Source organism: Acomys minous (genome assembly GCF_964271855.1).
Source record: "Acomys minous genome assembly, chromosome: 12".
Lineage (NCBI taxonomy): Eukaryota > Metazoa > Chordata > Mammalia > Rodentia > Muridae > Acomys > Acomys minous.
Window position 1 is genome coordinate 6,711,282 of NC_140493.1, and position 23,411 is coordinate 6,734,692.

The window sequence follows — 23,411 nt, forward strand, 5'->3', positions numbered from 1 at the left end:
AAGGCCTTAAGTAAACAGGCCCTTTATTCTCTTTTGTGCCTATTCCAAGGAGAAAATGTTACTCCCAAGGCATTGTGGGACTGAGCATATACTACTAGGGACTTCAAGTTCTCTGGGCAGTGTAACACCTGAAGTGTTTATTTTCTGTCCCTGGGACACTGGCTTGTGTTTGTAATACGTTGACTCTTACGTTAGCTAAAGCCATGTTGGCCAGCTATTATATACAGATGACTTGAGTGTTTCGTAATAAATCCAGGATCTTGCCATTATCTAGTTTAAACACCACCCCCTGACGTGAGGTTAAGCAAATGTTTAATTATAGCCTGACCCAAATTGCTTCTTGTGAATATTCTGGAATTATGAACTACCATCAAGAAGGATTAACTTTATTTATTTATTTATTTATTTATTTACAGTGAATTGGTTTAGAAATTTGCTATTTATTGAAATGAGCTGGTAGACCACTTGAGAATTTTGCTACTGCCAAAGTTCTCTTCAGATTTTGTCTGCCACTTTCTTTGGGCAGTTGCATGTCTTCGAACTATATTTACACATGATGATGAAAATTCTTATGTAGTGACTATTGGATGTGCTGAGCTCACTGTTATATTTAAAACAGGAGGGACTGAAGAGATATTATGAAGATAATTCTCTTAAGCTTTGAAAAGGTGTTTGGCAATTTCATGCATTCATACAATGAATTTTAGTAGCTTTACCCCATTTTTCTCCCCCCCCCCACTTCCCACTGGAACCCTTTTTAACAGGTCTTCCCCCTCCTTTTATTTCTTATTTGTGTACGTGTTGTACATGGCCCACTAAGCTTAAATAGTTTCATACATGAGTGAGAGATTGTTTGCTGGAGAAAGGGCTGTCAGTGACTACAGCATTCAAGAAAATGATCCCTTCTCCAACAGCCAGTACTTGCCAATAGTCTCCCTGAGCCAATAGTCCCCTCAGGGAAGGGTAGGATGTCCTGGGCCCTGCCCACCCATCCCCCAACCCCTACTCCCCACCCTCATCTGTGATTAAATGTTTACAGGCCCAATCTTGTACAGGTCACCACAGCTGCAGTGAGCTCACGAGTACAGCAGTTGTGTCGTGTCCGGGAGACAGCATCTTGCTGTTCCCCTCCCCATCCAATGCCTCTTCCATTCTTTCCAACCCTTCTTCCGTGGTGTTTCCTGAGCAGTGGAAACCGTGTTACCGCGTTCCTGTTTGAGGCCATCCACCCCACCATGACCTGTTCTTAGCACTTCAGCCTGTTATGTACTTCTGCACCGGCCACTGCCAGCTGCAGCAAGAAACTTTCTTGATAAAGGTGTTGTTCTCAAACGGCAAAGCAGGGATGGGGTCAAAGTACCTTCTACAAGTAGAAGATAATTCTCTAATAGCTTACTCAGTTCAGGATATTAATTTCTTTTTCTTTTTTCTTTGTCTCAAACATGAGGATTAAAAAAAAAATCAAACCTTTATTTTAATATTACATACCAGATCCATGAAAAAGACCCAGTATGATCTAATCTCTACTCATAATATTCGTGAAGGCAGACTTGACAAAGGGAAAACAATGGTGGTGTGGCATTTAGAGACATCAAGCTTGTTCAGAATGATGATGGCTTAACCCTTCTAGTGCCAAGGTATGAATCTGAGAAAGGCACAGAGTCACCTGAAGAGTAGCCAGCAGCGTGAGGAAATGGTAGCTGTCCCAACACTTAGAGTCTTGTCACTTCTAGCATCACAAATTCAATTTGTACATAGGCTGCATGGTTTATGAAAAGCTGGGAGAACAAGTCTTCGGCACCACCGGGAAGCTGGTGATCTTTGGAGCCACCTCCCTGCAGAACACTGGCGGTAAGATGGCCGTTTTTCTCTTATATGATTTGGCCCTTGTGTGGATATTATTGGCTTTTCTTCTTCTTCTTCTTCTTCTTCTTCTTCTTCTTCTTCTTCTTCTTCTTCTTCTTCTTCTTCTTCTTCTTCTTCTTCTTCTTCCCCTTCCTCTTCTTCTTCTTCTTCTTCTCCGCCTCCTCCTCCTCCTCCTTCTTTTGGTTTTTCGAGACAGAGTTTCTCTGTGTAGCCTTGGCTGTCCTAGACTCACTTTGTAGACCAGGCTGGCCTCGAACTCACAGCGCTCCGCCTGCCTCTGCCTCCTGAGTGCTGGGATTAAAGGCGTGTGCCACCATGCCCTGCTGTTATTGGCTTTTCTAATGCTGGTGGCTGGGTGTCCATATGCAACTTAACCTAATTCAGGCGGCAAGTTTTTTTGTTGCCTGCGTGGCACGTGGACAGTAAAGCAGGGTCAGGGTCAAGCGCCTCGGCAGAACATTCCCCGAGGGGAGCCTCCGAGCTGCCACCGGCCCTGCGCGTGGTAACAAGAGCTGTGGTGTCACCTTTCTAAACTTGTTCTCCTCCTCCTCCAGCGATGCTGAGCTACCTCTTCATAGTGAAAAACGAACTTCCTTCCGCCATAAAATTCCTCATGGGAAAGGACGAGGCGTTTTCGTAAGCCTTTGACTTCTTCCTTTTCTTGTTTTTGTGGCGTGATGTAACTGGTGACCCCGTCGGTTCTCAGGGGCCGCGTATCGGGCATCTACACTACAGTTCAGGACAGCAGCAAAATTACAGTTGTGAAGTGGCAATAAAATATTATGATTGGAATATGAGGATCACCACGAATGTGAGGCACTGTCTTAAAGGGCCACAGAGTAGGAAGGTTGAGGGCCGCTGGCTTAAATGAAGGCTGGTCAAGTTTTATTTTATCAAAGTTTTAGAAATAAAATTTTCCTAAGTCTGTTTTTCTTTTCTTTTTTTTGGGGGGGGGCGATGGGGAGGAAACATAAATGGAAGAAACAGGAAGCCACTTGCCTGTGGATTCATCTGTCATCCTGAAAATGGCAGAATTCTGTTTCTGTGTGCTATGTGTGTCCTGCCATTTTAGGAGCAGAATTTCCATGAACTGAAGTCGTTGTAAATGCGGCTCACCTGAGGGAGTGATGCCATTTGGGACAACATTACGTTCTGATTTTTTTAAGCGCGTCCTTGTCAGCCGTAGTCTCCCAGGTTCCCTTCACGGGAAACTGTAGACGCAAAGTCCCGCCCCCCGCCCCCCCCATGTTCTGCTCAAGGTCACCCCCAAAGGACCGGGGAGCAAGTGATGTCTACCTGCGGTGGCTCCGTCCTTGCTGATGTTACCCGTGGAAAACAAAAGGGAACTTTCTCTTTAAATAATTGATAGGACAAGTTGTAATCTGACAGAATGCCACATATGCAGTTGGCTTTGAAACCGCATAAATAATTCATAGGAATGCCACATTTAGCCAACCAACGGGAGAGGGGGAGCCCCTTCCATTAGTCACATGGTAATGAGGTGATAGTAAAGTGATGGTGGGGTTAAAGTATTTGATGAATAATCCTCAAAAAGAATGGGCAAAGGTACCGATAAAAAAAAATAGCCATGAAAATGCATCGTGAAATTCTACATTTGAGGAAAAACGTCACTTTCCAATTGAAGACTCTAACCCAGCCCCTCCTTGCTTGCCTTCCAGAGACTGGTACGTTGACGGCCGAGTTCTGGTGGTGCTGGTGACCTTTGGCATAATTCTCCCGCTCTGTCTCTTGAAGAATCTGGGTGAGTTGAGCAAAGAAAGAGCCGGCCTTTGTCACAGGCTGTCTAGTCCCAGGCGAGTCAGAAACATTAGAAAATGAACAGCTTTGCCCGCTTTCATGGGGCTAGTGATGAACCAAATCCTCAGCTGGAAGTATTAATGAGAGATGCCTTGAGTGTGTGAGACTGAGAACACCGCGGCTTTCTGACAAGCCTTTCTACTGAGCTGGAGCAGGGGCGAAGGGGGTTCTGGGAGTGGAATAGACTCTTAATATTTTCAGTAGCGCAGCTTATAGGCAGCTGTTAAAAAAAAAAAAAAGGCCAGAAAATGGAATTCTTCTATAAAGTGCTGCTCTGTTTTGTTTTGTGGTTTGGGGATCCAACCCAGGGCCTTATGCATGTACCCCAATGTTCCATCCCTACCTCCCCTTACTGTGAATTCAGAAACAGGGTCTCCCCAAGCCTTAAACTGAACATCTTCCCACTTTGGCTGGCTTCTTGTGGCTTTAAATAGCCATTCATTTATACCCAGAGGCTTCAAATCTGATAATCAAGACAAAGCAGAAGTGTTATGGCTCAATCACTCTTCAGTTTAGAGTGTCGCCTGTCTCCGTGTCTTCACCTGCCAAAGGGAGAAAGAGAGATTTAAAGTGTGTGTGGGGGGGGGCAGATGCTCTCCAACTCATCCATTTAGTTTTGATATTTGCTTTTACTCCTGTATTTGGAGACAAGCATGCCTGGGGTTTCAGGAATTTCATACAGTGAATAATGAAACCAGGACATTGTCTACTCATAGACTCCAAGATGCATTTTTTACATCTGGGCTAATTCAAGGCAAAAGTTTGGATTGAAGTTATTTTTAAAAATAATGACGAATTGCAGAGGTTCTGTTCGTTTGTTTTTTATCTTGGCTTAGCTAAGCTGTGTCAGAGTTGCACAGTGTCTATGAAGTTTTTAAGTAGATTTTTCTCAGCTCTCTGGGTTTCTGTAGGCTTTTCTGTCCCTGTCTCTGTGTAGAGAACCAGACTTCCCCGGGGATGACAACAGCACAGTTCCTGGAAGCCGTTGGCCACCTTTCCTGGGCATTGCAAACGGTGTAAAGGCTTTCAGTGGTTCTCAACCTGTGTGTCGCGACAGCTTTGAGGGGTCAGATGACCCTTTCACAGGGGTCACATATCAGATATCCTGCAAATTGGATGTCTGCATTATGATTCATAGCAGTATCAAAATTACAGTTATGAAGTAGCGATGAAATAATTTGGTGGTTGGGGGTCACCACAACGTGAGGAGCTGTATTTTAAAGGGTCCCAGTGTTAGGGAGGTTGAGAACCATGGCTCTGTTTGTTCCCAGTTGTGTGCATCTTACTCGTGTGGCCTCTCATCGGGAGAGAGTTTTTTCAGTAACATTCAGGGTTCCCACAGTAAGTGCATAAGAAAGAGCTGTGGTGAGATCTGTGTCCTGGAATGTGCCAGAAATGCGTAGAATCAAAATACCAACTTGTGATGTTTTTATTCAAAGCCCTACTATCACTATCACCGTTATTATCGTTATTATTTTGTCAAATAAAATAGCACTATCAATATTGAAGTTCCAAACCATGCTTGAAATAATGCATACAAGAAGTGAAGTAAAAAAGTAATTGATATCTTGCTTTTTTTAAAAAAAAGGATATCTTGGCTACACCAGTGGATTTTCCCTGAGCTGCATGGTTTTCTTCCTGATAGTGGTAAGTTCTGATGAGGCAGTCACTGCGCCTGTGACGTCGCTGGGGGCCCTGGGATAGTTACTCATGATTTGACTTTAATATACTCTCCGTTGATTTTCCTGTGTCTCTCACTACCAGGTTATCTACAAGAAATTTCAAATTCCCTGCATGAATGCAGAGCAAAACGCAACAATAAGTGCTAATGTGACTGACACGTGTACGCCAAAATACGTCACCTTCAACTCAAAAGTACGTTTTACGAGTTTAAAGAGCAAATATGAGCATTGCTGTTGAGGGCCATAATGTTTCTTGTTGTAATCGCCTGCCTGGGATGTTTTCATCTATGAAAGAAGAACCCGGCACCCCTCCTCTGTGCCCTACAGTTCGTTCACATGCCTTTGAGAAACACACAGCTCTGCCGGGCACACGTGCTCACAGGCACATGGGCACACGTGCTCACAGGCACATGGGCACACGTACTCACAGGCACACGGGCACACATGCTCACAGGCACACGGGCACAAGTGCTCACGGGCACACAGGCACAAGTGCTCACGGGCACGCGTGCTCACAGGCATCTGGGCACATGTGCTCACAGGCAAACGGGCACACATGCTCACAAGCACACCCTTTATCTGGCTTGGGACAGCCTTAAATTCTTGTGACCGGCTTGTTGTCTCCACACGTCTCTCCCTGTGTGGAGTGCTGGGCACCGCCTTGATTCATCACACCCTCAGCCCACCGCTGCTGTGTGGAGGTGGGGGAAGGGAACACCGCGATGGGCACTTTCAAAACCTTCATTCTGCCAGGGTTTGGTTGGCAGCCTGGACCTTTGCAGTTAGTCAGACATAGCTTGGGATCCTCATGCTGGAGGCGGGGAGGCGGTGTTCCAACTACTGTGTGGAAACAGCGGTCCTGTCTTCCCATCCCAGGGTTCCTGTTGGAGGGTGTTTGGAACAGTTAGAGCATAAGATATGTTGCTTTTCTTTTTTTATTTTTTCATTTCTGGTTTTGTTTTTTTTGGGGGGGAGAGGGGGATTCTTTTGTCTTATATAAGAAGCTGAGTTTTAGTGTTTAAAAAATATCTCCTCCAAGAAAATAGATTTCTTTATTTACTCTAAAAATATAGTCAAAGTAGTAAGTTGTGAAACTAATTTTGTTTAGCTGTTTTGTTTGTTCACTTTGTTTTTTGTTTTTTGTTTTTTTTTTTGTTTTTTGTTTTTTTTTTTTTTGAGACAAAACCTCACTATGTAGATCTGACTGGCCTGGAACACACTCTGTAGACTAGGCTGGCCTTGAACTTTGGCCTCTGCCTCCGGAGTGCTGGGAGTAAAGGTGCGCACCACCATCTCCCTGCTTCTAAGTGGGCAGTGGGCAGGTGACTCCACATATTGAAAGACGTCAGAGAATAGCAGTGTCCTGTCCTCTCCTCTCAGTTGCACTGGGGACCCATGTCCCTGGCTAGTGCAACATAAGCATAGCATCAGTGTGGGTGTGCCAGGGTATTTGACACTCACCATAGGGGCCGGGTCTAACGGCAGGCCCTCTGTCAGAAGAGCCCTGTGGTTCCGCTAGATAAGCCTTCTTGGAAGAGCTGTTCATATAAGGAGACCAAAATCCTCCTGATAATCACATGATCCCAGGATCCCGAGGAGCAGTCTGATAATGACAGCTCAGAAATAAAACAGCTGCATAATTTTTGTGGTTAAAAAAAAAATGTCTATCCTGAATGTATTTCTTTTTTCCTTTCAAATAGACGGTGTACGCTTTACCAACCATCGCGTTTGCGTTTGTCTGCCACCCATCTGTCCTGCCAATCTACAGCGAGCTCAAAGAGTAAGATTTACGACATTTTTATACCTAGTTCTTTATTACCCCCTCCCATTAATGGGCAAGTTTTGTGTAGAAATAAACACAGATTCATCCTCCAGCCCCAATGTTCACTGCTGTTCTCGAGCAAGCTCTCTGTTGAGGAAGCTCCGAAAGGTGCAGTTGGTTTTTGTTTGTTTGTTTTTGTTTTTTGGGGGTTTTTTTTTTGTTTGAAAAGAAGGTGACAAGCCATGTGGCTTTAATTGATTAGTTACTTGTGTGAGCTTGTGTGAGTGTCACACGTGTGTGCACTCAGCTTCGGTCACTCTGGCCACCATATTTTCTTGAGACAGAGTCTCTAGCCTGGCAAGACCAGTGACCGCCCCACCCCCACCCCACCCCCACCGCTTTGCTCCCCTCCCCCGAAGCACTGGGGTTACAGGCGCTTTGTTATACCAGCCTTTACTTGGATTCTAGGAACCTGAATTCAGTCCCTCTCGCTTGCATAGCAAGTGCTCTTAGCCGCCGAGCCATCTCCTCGGCACCCACACCCCAAATGTGGGCTTTTTCGTTCTTTTTTTGTCCCCCCCTCTCCAAATACTGTGTGTATTGAGTTTTGTTACTTAGGGTTGTTCTGTAAGCGAATTTGTTGCTTTTAAGATAGGAGATTACTAGGTAGCCCAGGTTACCCCTGAAACTCACAATTCCCCCCTGCCTCAGCTTCCTTAGCAGTTGGTAAATACCATGCTGCCTTCCTATGGATGTGGCTTTGATGTTGGTTCAGACGGGGTTAACGGCCAGCTTATAAATTCCTCCTGTGTTCTATCTCTTAGCTTCTGCCTAAAGATTGTCATACATACAGTCTAAGTTCTGAAGACGCACACAGCATGGCTGCCGTCCCCATGTCCTCTGCTCTTGTCCCCTTAAGTCTTAGCTTTGCCATTTAACCAATCCATAGCTAAGCTTTGAAGTGCCTGCCTCCATGAACACAGAACCTTGTTCTTGCCTTATGGTCCTAACCGTGGGGGAACTTACGTGTATCTTTATGCGTATCTTTTAGCCAAGCAGTCAGTATTTGGTCTCTGACATCCTTTTAGTGTCTCCCTCCCAGTGCCCCTGTCCTCTAGACTCCCCGCGACATCACAGTTATCCGTGAGCCTAACCGGTTTCTGTGACCGGTCCAGAGCAGCACAGGTTGTAGATTTATTGTTTTGGCAGCTCAATTTGAAGGGTGATTCGCAAGCCCACATACGTGTAGCCTGAGAGCTAGAGCCCACCGCCATCTTAGCTGAGAGCTTCTGAGTGCTTGAGACAGACAGAGCCCAGGTGTGCTCCCAAGGCCAAGCCCTGCCAAACCAGAGCCCAGCCTCGGACCCAGAGAAGAGCACTTGAATTTTCTTGTACTTAGTCATCACGGGAAATCAAAACAACCACAAATATTTAACAATGGTCCACCTTCCCATGAAAGCTATATCTTGTTTGTTTGTTTGTTTGTTTGTTCAGGACAAGGTTTCTCTGGGTAGCCATGGCTGTCCATGGAACTCACTCTGTACACCAGGCTGGCCTCGAACTCAGAGATCGACCTGCCTCTGCCTCCCGAGTGCTGGGATTAAAGGTGTGCGCCACCGCTCGGCTGAGAACTATATCTTTTAAAAGCACCCATTTGTTGTTAAAGAATTGTTCTAAGCCACATCACTGCAGGGGCTCAGCTGAGCTAGTCAGGGACTACCCTAGCCAGAGAGGAGCTAGTGCTTTAAATCAGCAATGTAATTTTAAATTTTTCTTTCTTTATTTTTAGCCGGTCACAGAAAAGAATGCAGATGGTCTCCAATATCTCCTTCTTTGCCATGTTTGTCATGTACTTCCTGACCGCCATCTTTGGGTACTTGACCTTTTATGGTAAGCCACTTCCGCTGGTGCACACCTATCCGTACTTAAAAATAACAGGAAAACCCAGTGCTGAGGTAACTTTACATTGAAACCAAAGAGTGCAACAAAAGGGTCCATGTTTTCTGTTTTGTTTTGGTTTGATTTTTTCCTTATACCACATCCCGATTTATATTTATAGGTCCTCCCATATTTATAGGCTAATTACTGACAAATAATATAAACTTTTTTCCCTGGAGTTTTTTTTTTCTTCTTCTTCAGAGAAATTACATTTTAGAAGGATGACATCTTAGGAAAATTTAAACCGACATCAGAAAAGGCTTTTCCTACTTGCCACTGCAAATTGGGTCAGATTCCATTAATAGAAAAGAGAGAGAGAGGAGAGAGAGAGAGAAACACTGAAAGTGAGAAAGAGCCGAGCCCACACTCATGACACTCAATGTTAATTAAAAATAAAGCACCTAATTGTTCGCTGGAATTTGGTACCCGCAGAGAGAGGAAGCAATGACACAGAAAAGAAGTGTAAGTTGAGAAAGACAGCATTTCCGGTTTGTTTGCTGCCCCGGTCAGGATGGCTCATGGCCCTGCCCTTCTCATCCCATAACCCTGCAGTTTTTAACTAACTCTTCCGTGGTGCCATAGCTTGAGAACAACCTAAGTAGACTTCACCATCTTTTCTATTAAATACTTCTTTTAGACTCACCCCTCACCATTTTTTTTTTAATCTAAAATTTAAACAGATTTGCAGATTACGTCAGCGCGGAGGGTATTGATTTTATAAGCAGTAGAGGATAGCTTGGCCCGAACGTGACTGCCACGATTTGTTTTTATAAAAATGGCGTTCCGAGGTTTCCTGCATCACAGGGCTGGTAGCAGAGAAGAGAGAGAAAAGAGCTGACATTCAAGGCCTGAGTTATGAGTCTTTTTTTTTTTTAGTCCAAACCAGCAAGCAGCATCCCTCCGTGGCCTGTAATGGAACACCGGGTCCTTCTATATGATTGGGAAGGGGATTCTGGGCTATTCATAAATGGTTATGCATTTTGAGTAAAGAATATTAGATCTAATGAGATTTTTAAAAAGATTTATTTATTTATTATTATGTATACAGTGCTCTGCCTGTGTGTGTTCACCTGCATGCCAGAAGAGGCCACCAGATCTCATTACAGATCCTTGTGAGCCACCGTGTGGTTGTTGGGAATTGAACTCAGGACCTCCGGAAGAGCAGTCAGTGCCCTTTAAACCTCTGAGCCATCTCTCCAGCCCCTAATGAGATTTTTTTTCTTTTTAATTTAATTTTTTTCTTTTCTTTTTTTAAATATATTTTTTATTATGTTTCTTTTTAAGATATACATTTGGGATTTTTTTTTATTACAATCTCTAGTTCTTTTTTCTGAAGCTGACACCATGATTGGTGGGACTCGTTACCATGTGAATCCCGCCCCAGCAGAGAGTCACGAGGGGGTGGGTAGTCACCCGTCAGGAGACTGAGCATTTTCACACTCTGAGGTTTCCACTCTAGCATCCACATTGGGGGGAAAAAATTAAAAATAAACACTCTTTCTAATTGTGAGTTGAGGAAAATCAAAGTAACCCATACCTATAAAGACTGTTTCGTGGGAGAAATGGACACAGACAGGAAGGGTTCTTTCCCGATGGTGTGGGTGAGTTAGCATGCTCACTGCTGGGCCACTGGGAGGTAAGTTCCAAGGAGCACATGGGAAGGAGAGATGATGTGTACGGTTCATAGTTGCTTCAGGAGACTGACGTTTGGGATGAGCTCCCAGGGTGTGGAAAGGCCCACACGGAGGGCTTTGTGCTTTCCCCATGTGTGCTTGTTAGCACAAAGACACCTCCAGCTCTGGGCAGCTTCTTCTGGTGGTGACTTTAGATCCCTTTTAGGTAACAGCGCATGTACAGTGGCCACATCTCACAGGGCCATTCCTTTGAATTTTGTTGTAATAAATACTTCAAAACCTCGCCTTCTGTCTTAGCTCGGGTCTCTATTGCTGCTTTGAAACACAGTGACCAAAGGGCAAGTTGGGGGAGGAAAGGGTTTATTTGGCTCACACTTGCTGTTCACCTCCAAAGAAAGTCAGGACAGGAACTCAAACGGGACAGGAACCTGGAGGCAGGAGCTGAGGCAGAGGCCGTGGAGGGGTGCTGCTCACTGGCTTGCTGCCCATGGCTTGTTCAGCCTGCTTTCTCATAGAACGCAGGACCACCAGCCCAGGGATGGCCACACCCACAGTGGGCTGGGCCCTCCCTCATTGACCACTAATTGAGAAAATGCCTTACAGCTGGATCCCATGGAGGCCTTTCCTCAACTGAGGCTCCTTCCTCTCTGATGACTCTAGCTTGTGTGTCAACTTGACACACAAAATCAGCCAGTACAGCTTCCTTGCTCTTTGTAGTCTTGGTTGGTTAGGTGAATTGTCACTGAGCGGTTCGAGGGTCTCGTCTAAAGTCCCCTGGCTTCCTCTTGTTTCAGAAAAGGTCCAGTCAGACCTCCTCCATAAGTACCCAAGCAAAAATGGTGACATTCTCATCCTGACTGTGCGGCTGGCTGTCATCTTAGCCGTCATCCTCACCGTGCCTGTGTTGTTTTTCACGGTAAGTAAAGGGCCTTCGGGTCACAGGAGAAACACTGGGATTCTAGACTTTTGTTCAGAGAAAGCCTGCCACAGCCCCAAGTCTCCACACTCTTAGACAGCGAGTGGGACCCCTAAGTTAGTGTGGTCTCTAGGGGGGTCTGCCTTATCGCCTTCCACCTTCCTCTTTTGACAAGGGTATAGATAAAGCGGTGGCATCTCAGTCCTACCTTACCTCAGAGACCGCTCAAGTGGAAACCACCCCACCCAAGGGAAAACTTTTACTATTTCCTATACGAGGACCTTAATGGCTGGCGTCAAGCCCCACCCCCGGCCCCCCCAATACCTTCAAACTGTTAAGCGAATCTCTAGGTTTGCCAAGCGTTAAGAAAAAAGCTTGAAAAAAAATCCCATGCATCAGTAAGTCAGCCCTTCTGCTGCTGAGAGGCGGGGGGTCCTCACACCCCACCGTCTGGAGCCCCTTTGGAATCTCCGCTTTTTGCCCCCTACCTCCTCCCCCCTCCCTCCTTCCCCGCCCCCCCCCCCCGCAGGTTCGTTCGTCATTGTTTGAACTGGCCAAGAAGACCAAGTTCCACCTGTGCCGCCACGTCTCAGTGACCATCCTGCTTCTGGTGATCATCAACTTACTGGTGATCTTTATCCCCTCCATGAAGGATATTTTCGGAGTCGTAGGTATGGTTTTACAGTCGCCGTCGCCCAGCCCACAGAGGCTGCTTGCGGTTAAAACTTCTCAGGAACGGCCCTAAAACAATTGCTTTCTTCATCTTACAGGAGTCACGTCCGCTAATATGCTCATTTTCATCCTTCCTTCATCTCTTTATTTAAAAATCACAAACCAGGATGGCGATAAAGGCACTCAAAGAATTTGGGTATGTCTACTGTTGGACCACTCTAATTTTCCTGATTCCATCCCTCCCCACCTAAACTCGCAGGCGAATAATCTCCTAACATTTGCCCTTTTGATTTCCCCTTGGGAGAGCCAAACCTTCCCACCCTTCATAGTAGCTTTTCCAGTTTGGCTCCAACTGGGTCTTGCCTGTGTTCTCACCAAGGGCGTGGCTGGCTAGGAGACTGGATGTTACACTCTAGTGTCTCTGTAGAGCAGTGCGGTGTCTTTAGCAAGATGGGACGTGAACACACACACAAAAGACTTTGATGCTGTCTGTCGTTGGAGTACGGTTTCTCACCACGTGACTCCCTAGCACGACTCAGGACGCAGGCAATGCGTTATGCACAGGTGTTGGGAGTTGGCATAAAGATGCCTCAAAAGTGCTTTGGACCGAGTCGGTCTGGATTCAGAACTGCCTTTCTGTATTGGGACTGTTTGTGGATCTGCTGAAGTTCAAGGGCATCTTGGAGGTGGTGGGTTTGGACAGTGAGGAAGGAGATCCGGGTTAAAGGGGATCAGTCCTGTCTGCAGTGCTGTTTCCTTGGAATAGTGTGCGCACTGCAGTCATGTGTGTCACTTGAGTCTGTGGACCCAGAGGAGAGTATCCAGCAGGAGGGATGGTTCCCTGTGCGCTTGGGAAAGGGATTATATACACTTGTAGAACCCTGCTTCCCCAAGATAGGTATCCTGAAAGCCAGGAGTCCCAAATCCTGTAGCCTTGTGCAGAGAGTCCTTCCTAGGATAGGAAGGAAGAAACTGTCCCCCCAGGGCAGGCCAGTGACGCCCACTCAGACTGAAGCTACAAACAGTGGAGGCCTGGCTCCTCCAGCCCCACTCCCATAAACAAACAAACAAACAAACAAACAAACAAACTGGGTCTCCCAAAGAGCACTAGACAGGAGCTCTGCTTGGGTAGGGACTGTGACATGTTAGAGGGACAGTCCCACCACGTACCACCCTTTCCTTAGCTCTGTCTCCCCCTCCAGTTTCCAGGCTAGCCCCTGGCTCTCAGGGAACCCCCGACGCCCACCCCCACAAAGTTTGTCAGGAGCATTACCAAGTTCAAGTGGTATATAAGCTGACATCCCTGGGTGCTGACTCACCTGTGACGTCATCAACCTTTTTTTCAAGTAATTTCGTTTTGCCCTGCTGCCAATACCCTTGGATCAAATGAACACGTATTCTAGTCTTTTTTTTTTCTTTTTCTTTTTCTTTTTTGGTTGTGACTCCTACATAGACCAAGCTGGCTTGGAACTCAACAATGCGCCTGCCTCTGCCTCCCAGGCGCTGAGACGAAAGGCACGTATCATCACACCCAGCGTATTACGTTGCAGTCTTTTTAGAGAGGGAGTCATTTGTAGCATGGTGACACCCGAGGTGACCCAGAAGCCAATGGGTAAAATACAGAGGACCAGGGCTGCCCTGCTTTTTGCCCATTCTACAGAATCACATCCATCCAGTTTTTAAAACCGTCCTGAAAGTTCAGCCACAGTTGTAAACGAACTCGAGGAGGCAAAGATCTCTGTTCTTCCCCGGGTACGTGGGGAAAGTGCTGGTTGCGTTGGAAACGACCTGTGTTTTTGTTGCTTGCAGGCGGCCCTCTTCTTGGGCCTGGGCGTGCTGTTCTCCCTAATCAGCATCCCCCTGGTCATCTACGACTGGGCTTGCTCATCCAGCAGTGACGAAGGCCACTGAGACCAGCCACAAAAATCCAGCCTCTGCTCCTGCCCATCCGGTCGCCGCACACACTCATCCGCAGCCCTCTCCGCCACTTCTTTTGCGAGTTTACAGAAACAGACAGAAGTGCACAGGATAACTACTTGGGTTCGACACAGAGACCCGCTTCTAGAATGACTTGTGTCCTCCCGGGGTTTCCACTTAGGGATTGTGGATTTTAGCTTTTTCCAAACTTTGCCCAGTCATCTTAATCCTGCGCTTTCCACGGTTACCTTCCCCCCCCCCAACCCCGGCTCACTACATTTTATGGCTTCTCAGTCTCTTAGAACTTTGAAAACATGATCATCAGTTGTGTTCGTTTGTTAGACACCCAGATTCTGAAATCGTTTTCCTACTGATGGTCCGCTCATGCTATCTGTATCTTTTTAGAAGAAAAAAAATAATCTTGAGTTGTATATATTTATTTTGCTTTACAGAAAAAAAAAGGGGGGCGGGGGGAGGTTTCAGGAAAAAACAAAAAGGTTTCATAAATGATTTGCCTATTTTGGTTAACATAGCACACTGGGATAAGCCTTTGAGAAGACAGGTTGCGTGGCATGGCTGCATCTGAGCGTGCCCAATATTTGAGGCAGCTCTGATCACCCAATATGGACTGTCCCAGACCTGCTGGTACTCCATCCTGGTACTCCATCCTGCTCCCGTATGGAGCTGTTCCATAGGAGTGTCTGCAGCTGGGAAGTGGTGGGCACGACACCTCTGTAAATATGTTAGAATACACATTTGGGAGATCTCACAGATGAAGCTCTGTTTCCACCCCCCCCCCATACACCCTCACCCCCCTATACCCCTCACCCTTTGGCTTCTGGTGTCACAGATACTTTAGGCTTAGTCACCTGCTTGGGGTCCCTCGGCACCCACAGTGACAGATGAGACTGCCCATCCAAGGAAATACTCCGGATGCAGCCAGCCTTCGGTCTACACCCCCGGCATTGGGGGAAATGATTTGTTAGTTTATACGCCCAGCATCCTTTAGTTACGTCCACCAGCTCTTTGCAACAGGGAATAATGTGTTATCTAAGGATGGCCTAGTGTACGTAGGTCAGCCTGTTTTATATTGGGTACTTTACTTTAGGGGAGTCTTTAGAAGACTTGTTTTATATCTATAAAATAGGTTATTACAGATATAAGATTTTTGTACCTTAAATAAGCCTCATTTCTATTCTCCATTAACCCTCCACTCAATCTCAAAAGTAAACCTACTGACGGAGTCTTTGTGGAGAGCGTCTCAAGTCACTGTGTCCCCTCTTGCCTCAGGTAGGGGAGACAGGAGGCCCCTCCCCATCTGTGTTTCTTCCTTTATTTTACTACTGTCTCTCTCATGTGACCCATGCAGGAGGGCAGAATTGCCTATGTCCTCTCACTAGCCCCTCCTGAGGGGGGGCGGGGGAGAGTAGAGGATGATGGTAAGGAGACTGAAAACTGCAAGAGCTTCAGACATGGCAGCTAGGGGACCCAGAGCAGCATGCCCCTGTCAACGGCAATACCTGTGGCTGCCCGTAGCTTAGCCACAGGGAAAGGTACACACGCACGTGCCGTGGCCGCTCTCCGCCAACAGGGCTTGTATCGCAGCCAGGTGCGCTTTGGTTGGATTCTCAGATATAAAAATGCGCTGAGCACGCATTTCTTATCTAGAGATAGGGTAGAAGGTAACACACAGAGTTGGCAGAGGCCCCGGAAACTTGGGTATAGACACTGTTTCTCCTGCCTGAAATCCCCAAAGGTCTCGAGGAGTCTTCACGAGAGTCACACAGAGATGTCCCTTCAACATGCTGAGGTCCCACAGACAAGGTGAGCATCAGAGCGCCTGCCACTAACCTCTTGGGGAAGAAGGCAAAGCTATTTCCTTCATTGCGTCATTACTTTGGTATGGTACTTAAGAGCTCTGTCCTCCTTGAGTTCAGGCAACAGAACACCGGGCCTAGACAGGAAAAGGGTAAACCCTACTGCCATCTCTGCTCTCTGTGGAAATGCTTTCCATATCACAGGGAGTGACAGAGGGCTCAGCCAACCTTTGTAGGCTTGTTTGGCACTTTAAGAAAATACATCAATTCAGTCTGCAAGCTGCACTGCTCTTCCTGTTCTCCTCGTCCTGTTGTAATTTGTTCACTTACAATCACGAAGTGAATTCTAGAACTCCCATTAACTCTGGGATGTGTTGTGATTTGGGACTCTGGGTGTTACGTGTTGGTAAAACTAATGTATTATTTGCAGGATATTTATTTGCAGGAAGCACGTAGTTGTTGATGTCTGTGATACCTGCTTTTTTTTTCCCCCAAAAGGCTGTTTTATATGTGTACCTGAATCTGTTTGAAGGTAACAACAGATCTTGCTTTCACTTGTCAGGTATCACGGATTAATTCCACAATTTCTGTGGTATTTGCTGTAAAGCTCTTACTCTTGTTCAGAATAATGAACTTATAGCCAAAACATACCTGTATCACAGATGTTAGGTAGCATTCAACAGCCCAGTCAAATGCAGTAGACCGCCTTAGCCACGGGAAGCGGTGTTTTCCTTTGGCACGTGGGATCTCCACACTGCTGACCAAGGCCAGTTTCATACTTCCCGGTTTAGAACCGTTCTCTGGTTATTGTAACACAGAATACTGTAGATTCCTAGGTTAGTGTTGCTTGTTAGAAGTAGGGTCAGCAGAATGTGTGCAGAAGCAAACCTACTCTTTTAGGCATGGGCAAGGCAGCCCCCTGGTCACAAGGAAGAACGTAGTCCAAAGCTTTGTCACCTGGAGTGGAGTTTTTCTTCATCGGCTTCTATGTGGCAATTAGGCCCCCAGAGCATCTGGAAAAGGCTGTCCAAGTCAGAGTTGAGCTGAAATGGAATCCCGCACCAGGGCTCCAGAAGAGCCATGTCCTCCAGTAGACTAGAGGTTCGGGGTGTCGGAGTCACTAAACACTTCTCACTGTTGAGGAACAACCCCGACTGTTCACCTCTGTCACAGGTCACCTGCTGGGCAGTGGGGTCGGAGCTCCACCACAGTAGCCTGAAATATGGTCTCCAGCTTTGAGGCCAGCACACATGTTTTAACTGCCTGGTAATCAGACAAAAGGTACAAAAGAGTCTCTATCCACTTTTCCTTCTTGTATGTTTATGGACCCTGTTGAGAATCGTAAGAGCACCGTGGAGGTGAGTTGCAGTAAGGTTGTGGTAAGATACGTCAGTGTTTCCGAGGGCGCCTCCAACAGTTAGGCCAAGGATTCTGGAGTCGAACTCAAACCCCCAGGCTGGTGTTTCTCAAATTGCTGCCGCCCAGGCCAGCAGCATGGGCTTCCTCTGCAGGCTCATCGGAGCATCAGTCATCAGCGGGCAAAGCGACCTGTCTTCTGCAAGTCTAGCCCCCAGGTGATGCCAGTGGCATCAAGTTTGGGAACCACTCCAAGCCATTCCTCAGCCAGTCCAACTTCAGAAGGATGGTTCCCTGGGTGAGGAGGCACTTGGGAAGGGTAGAACGGGGTCCAGCCAGTGTCTGCAGAAGCAGGAGAGGAAGAGAGTCTTGCCCAGCCCCTACCTGAGTTCCATGTTGTGCAAGGGCATGACTGAAACAGAGGGGACCCTTTGGGGAAAGTAGCCTGGGGCACTAATATATTTTCTTACGGCCGTGAAGAATTCAAATTGAGGCTTTAAAAATATTAGGTAAATTAAAAGAAATGCCTTTTTTTTTTAAAAAAACGCAACCTTAAGAGTGTTGCTGAGTTTTCAGGAGTCAAGATTGTGTCCATGGTGGGGTGGGGTGCTGGTGTCGCAGGTGCAAGGCCCTGGTGAAGTTCAGTGCCAGCACTGCAAAGTATAAAACATCAATACAATGAGTATTCTAGGTCTGCACTGTCAAGGGATCTGCAAGGGGCTGTGAGGGCGAGCAGAGCCCGGTGTGTTGGTGGAGCCAATTGGAGTAGGGCAGAGGTGGGGGGTATGATCATATGGCGGTGCATGCCTTAGAGCAAAGCCTCCATTCATCCATTTCAGAAGGGCATCTGCTTGAGAGCGGCAGCGCCTATTCAAGGGAGCATCGGGCACTCAGGAAAAGATGCCACACGATTCCCTAGCAATATGAATCAGTGTTTTCCTCTCAGGATGGCAGATCTGAGAATCCTGCAACAGAGCACAGTCGTCTAAAATAACACCGAATTGCTGATAATAGACTTTGGGGTTCAGATTGGGCTTGTGGGTAATAACTGAAAGTCATGCTAAGTCTGAAGGGGTGGGCTCTTGGAGAACAATGCAGATTTCTCGTGGACGCGGGTGTCTTTCTTAGGGTCTCCCTGAAGAAGAGCCACAGAGCGCTGGGCTTATCTTGGAGAATCTATGCAGCTGAGACTCACCTTAGGAATCCTTTGCTTGTATGTAAATAAATACATAGGAGGCTGTATATTTTTGCAGTTGTGGATCCACACAGAAATAGAGGTCACCAGTGTCTGCATATAAAAAATATATATATACGCGTTCTCATAGATGTTAGTGGTTTTGTTCGGGAATTAGAAGAAATTTACCTTCTGTCTCATAGCTCTGTCAATGTGAACCTGGAGCCTAAAACTGTACTTAATTGTCTGGAGGAAAAAAAAAAGATGTCTGAGAAATAACCACTTTGATTTCTTATGCTGGGATTGACAATCTGTCATTTAGATGCTACAAATAAGGATGACTTAGAAGAAAATCATTGTCATATAGAAAGAGACATGCTCAAAAATGAGAAATTGTTTCTTCATAACATTCTTTCATGGTTAACGTTGATGTTATTACATAGGACTTATGAAAACGGAAGTTAGAGAGGGCTTTTTGTTGCTGTTTTTTTTTTTCCCAAAATGGAATTGTTGTTTCCCAAACATTGGGATCCTTGAAAGGAGGGCTGGATATTAATCTGAGCACAGATTTGAGGGAAAACATCTGTAATGTAAGCTTTTGAAGGTCTTGCATGTTTGCCTTTTAGTGTTGATGCCAACTTAGACTGTCTTGTCTGTTCCCCCCCCCCCCCAAACACTTGAATCTTAATCATTGGTACGTAACACGGTCTCTAGAGTCCAGGGTTCCTAGGCCCCATCTGACTCAGTACATGTAGCACACCACTGTTTTATTCATGTAAAAATCTTGTAAATGACTTCAGGTGGGCATCCAAAGTGAGTCGCGAGTCACAAATGCTGTTCCCTGTCCCGTCACGTAAAGTTGTCCTCCCCACCCCCCCACTGTGGGGTGTGGTATAAATAAGAAAGTGTAAGATGTTATATAAATGCAGTGTTAACATAGTTTTCAAACATTAAAATGTGAATTAAAGTACTTAATGAGTGTGTTGCGTTATTCTCCAGGAAGCAGTGCTGAAAGGCCATCTTGGCTGCTAACAGCAGCCGGAGGGTGGTTGGACCATAAGACGCCCCCAGATTTTAGAGCAGTAAAACAATAAAAAAAATCCTGAACCAAATTAGTACTAGTATAATAAAATATTTATTAAAATATAACAAAATACGGTAACATTAAACAGTGTTAACTCAATAGGAGGAAAGACTTAGAAACTCAGGCACTTTTCCAGTTTCCTTGGCTGGCACATTGAAGACATTGGTAAGTGACCTCTTTGTTGCTGCCCGATGGACAGTAATCGGGCCATAAAGCACACCCTAATCCCCCCCAACACACACACACACTTTTGGGGAGGAAAGTGTGTCTTATGGTCCGAAAAATATAGTACACAAAATCTTTGTGTGAATAGTTACTGCAAGGCTAGCCTGAGCTTTTTTTTTTTTTAACACCCCTCCTTCCCTGCGACTGGGTATGAGGCTGCCCATCCTACATCCCACAGAACCACAATGGCACATGCATGTCTCTAGAAGCAGGAACATGAGTATCCAAGCTGTGTACCATTATCCTTACATGTCTCTTGTGCCTACTGTGTGCCTGTGTGTATGTGCGCACGCACGTGTGAGTGTGTGTGTGTGTGCTGTTGTGTCACATTCTGTTGCCTGTAACATCCTTGTTGGGCTAGAGATGTTCTGTCCCACCCCTGGAGATTAGATGGGCTTTGTGGAGACTGCACCTCAGGCCCTGTTTGCCATATCCTAAAGATATGTTCTACTTGGATAGTCTGGAGAGGATGAAGAGCCCCCAAATAATTTGGGCCTTAAAAAAAATCTATGGTTACTGCAAATTTTAGGCTAATTCAAGTTGAATTATGATCTGCTCTTCCTTTCTAGATTAAACACAATATCAGATTGACCAAATTATCAGCTCATCTTAAAGCTACAGCACTAAAGCCAAATTGTTATTGGCATAAAAATAATTGCCACCACGACAGCGTAAATAGTACCAGAAAAGTGTCCTTTAGAACCTACAGGGAAGATAAAGGTTAATAATTAAATACCGAGAGAAGGGGAGCTTTTTTTTTTTTTGAGGAACATAAATCTAGATCGCTACATCTCATGTCTAAAGACAATAATAAAACTCAAAGACTTTTAACAACATATAAACACACATACAAAACACAAATGAACAACTTGTGTGTACTTGAGGCATGACTTGAATCATGTCTTAGCTGGCTTGCCTTTATTTCCTTAAGACAAGGTGTTTGTAGCCCATGCTGGCCTGTAACTCACCAGACTGACCTCAGACTTCTGCCAGTCCTCTTACCTCAGCCTCCTGAGTGCTGGGATTAGGGCCTTGAGCCGCACACCCAACTTTAGCTCATTTAATAACTAAGGATCAAGATGTTTAAAATTGATTTACAGTGTCGGGCACGGTAGCACACTTGAGAATGAGGCAGGAGGACGGAGCAGTCTAGACACCGTGGGAAGCTTGACTATGTAGTAAAAACTTGAAGCATTAAATATATATATATATATATATATATATATATATATATATATATATATATATATATATATCTGCAAGGCTCTGGGTTCAATATTTTAGCACAAAGCCTAGGTAGGCATTTCAAAGAATTCACAACCAGACGTGGAAGTGATTGAGATAAAACTGCCCTTCACAAGGAAGTCAAATCTATTAAATATGGCTCTACCAGAATTCATTTTTTTTTATCTTTGGACAATAAAAGTTTCATCTCTTATCAGTAGGCTATAATTTACAAGATTGTAAAATAGCTCAAAGACAAAAAAAAAAAAAGTAAAAGTGGGGCAAAAAAAAAAAAAACCAACCTGTAGGAAATATGGAATAAATACTGTAACCCAGTGGGACACACACTCAGTCACTGAAAGTTCACCCAATAGTTTTGTTTTGTTTTTTTTTAACCTCATTCAAAGTTAATTTTTCTGACTTCTCTTTGGTCACAATACAAGTGTCACAGATTGTTCTTGGTAATAAAATGGCTGTTCTCGGTAGGGTTGGCCTGTTTATCTGTGTAGGTGTGGTTGGATGTTGACGGACCATAAAGGCGTCCTTTGCAATCTAGAGCTGTGGTACTGGGTAGCTCCTGGTGCAGCAGAGCACACCTTTAAAGTTTATTACTTCCCAGCTCGAAGCTAGGCAGGCAAACCTAAGGAACAACGGCAGCCACCCGTCCTGTCTGTTTGAGAGCATCCCTTTCCAATTGAACTTCCCTGCGGCTGAGGTTCCTGGTCTATGAGGAAGTGCCCTTCCTTAGCCTAATCAAGATTAGTACCCTACCTTTGGAGCTAGGGCGCAGCTTACAAACCTGTAAGATTGGTTCTAGGCCAGTTGCTTGGGAGGGCTTTGCAGGCATTAGCTCCTTACACTTCCTTGCCATACCTATCAAGTGGCCAGCCTTCTCCAACCAGAACTACACAATCTTGTCCAATTACGCAGAAAAGAAGAACTTCCTGTTGAATCTATGCACGTGACTACACTGCTTTGCCAAAGTAAAGGGACTTTACAAAGTGTTGGGCGAGTGCGGGGACGTTTTTCCCTCTGGTCCGTTGAGCAGATCCTACTGCGCTGTCACAGGCTGAAGGCAGCTGGAGAAGAAAGAGCTCCCGCTTCCTTATATGGCCATGGAATGGAGCATTAAAACCCTGTCAGCTCGGGGAAGCTTTTTTTTTCCCCCCTCAGGTCATCCTGCCCTTTGGGATACCGCTCCACTGAATCTTGGGTTGGCACTTGGCGTACATAAAGCTGTTGCTTCTGGATTGAAAACAGTCCTGGGCACTCACACTTGTTCCGCTGGTGCAGCCTGAGATGTGTCTAGGGAATGTCAACTCAGAAGCCTGTGGCCAAGCGTCGACTCTTGGGAGTGTCAGTGGCTTAAGGATCTCGGCACATAATCCCTCTCCAAGGGGTTCTGGGGAAGGCCTTGCTGGAGACCCCAGTATGAGGCTGTAGTTTGTAACAACCTTGGACAACCTTCAGGGAGCGGAAGTCTGATTGATAAAGGCGCTAGACCTGGGTGGCTACAGCTGCTGTGCTGCAGTAGCCTGTGGCTATCATGTTGTTCATCCATCATAGGTCTTTTTAAAAATAAACCTACAGGGCTGTGTAGTGTTCCACTGAGCGCTCAGCCAGGAACTGCCAGCACCCCCCGCCCTCCACCCCATTTCAGTGTCAAGGCTTTTCTACCAAGTGTACACCTCCATTTTGTGTTGAAGGGAGGCTCTCTTGGTCCAAAATACAGATGCCACACACACAAAACTTAATTGACTCCGTTTCAAAACATCAGGGGGGGGGGGGAATATTCAAAACTCAGTACAAAAAGAAGACATAGTATTAGGCCAGGATGTGCTATTTACTATTGTTAATATAAACATTCTTTTCTTGGTAGAAATACAAGTGACTTCTACTCAGTAATAATAATAATAATAATAATAATAATAATAATAATAATAGCAACAACAATAACAATAATAACTTCAGAGCTTACATATTTAATATACCACAAGACAAAGACAAAACACCACCAAAAAACTACATTAGAGAAGAAGAAGAAGGAGAAACTGAAAAATGAAAGGAAGGAAAAAAACAAAACAAAACCAGGTGCTGTGGTGCACATCCTTGATCCCAACACTTGAGAGGCAGAGGCAAGAAGGCCAGAAGCTCAACGTCACTCTTTATTGCATACTGAGCCTGTGTGCCAACCAGGCCTAGAGACTCTGACAATCAATCAATCAATCAATAAATAAATAAAATGTGCAACATAGACAAAGACGTCTGTGTGTAGGCCAGGCTCCTGAGTGCTAGTTGGTAACTTTTGACTTAAACTTGACCCTCA

The 23,411-nt window shown here is 45.6% G+C and overlaps 1 protein-coding gene across 4 annotated transcripts in view; it reads left to right on the top strand.

The window, feature by feature from the left end:
• Positions 1-19,522, top strand: part of SLC38A1 (solute carrier family 38 member 1) — a 69,380-nt gene extending 49,858 nt beyond the window's left edge. For all 4 annotated transcript variants that reach the window (XM_084747852.1, XM_084747850.1, XM_084747849.1 and 1 more), the window contains 11 exons: positions 1,759-1,851; positions 2,421-2,502; positions 3,546-3,628; positions 5,273-5,331; positions 5,449-5,559; positions 7,067-7,146; positions 8,918-9,018; positions 11,495-11,616; positions 12,146-12,287; positions 12,387-12,484; positions 14,098-19,522. In XM_084747852.1, coding sequence (XP_084603978.1) covers positions 1,759-1,851; positions 2,421-2,502; positions 3,546-3,628; positions 5,273-5,331; positions 5,449-5,559; positions 7,067-7,146; positions 8,918-9,018; positions 11,495-11,616; positions 12,146-12,287; positions 12,387-12,484; positions 14,098-14,199 — 1,073 coding nt within the window. In that variant the 3' untranslated portion in view covers positions 14,200-19,522. The remainder of the gene's footprint in view (positions 1-1,758; positions 1,852-2,420; positions 2,503-3,545; positions 3,629-5,272; positions 5,332-5,448; positions 5,560-7,066; positions 7,147-8,917; positions 9,019-11,494; positions 11,617-12,145; positions 12,288-12,386; positions 12,485-14,097) is intronic.
• Positions 19,523-23,411: the final 3,889 nt, after the last annotated feature.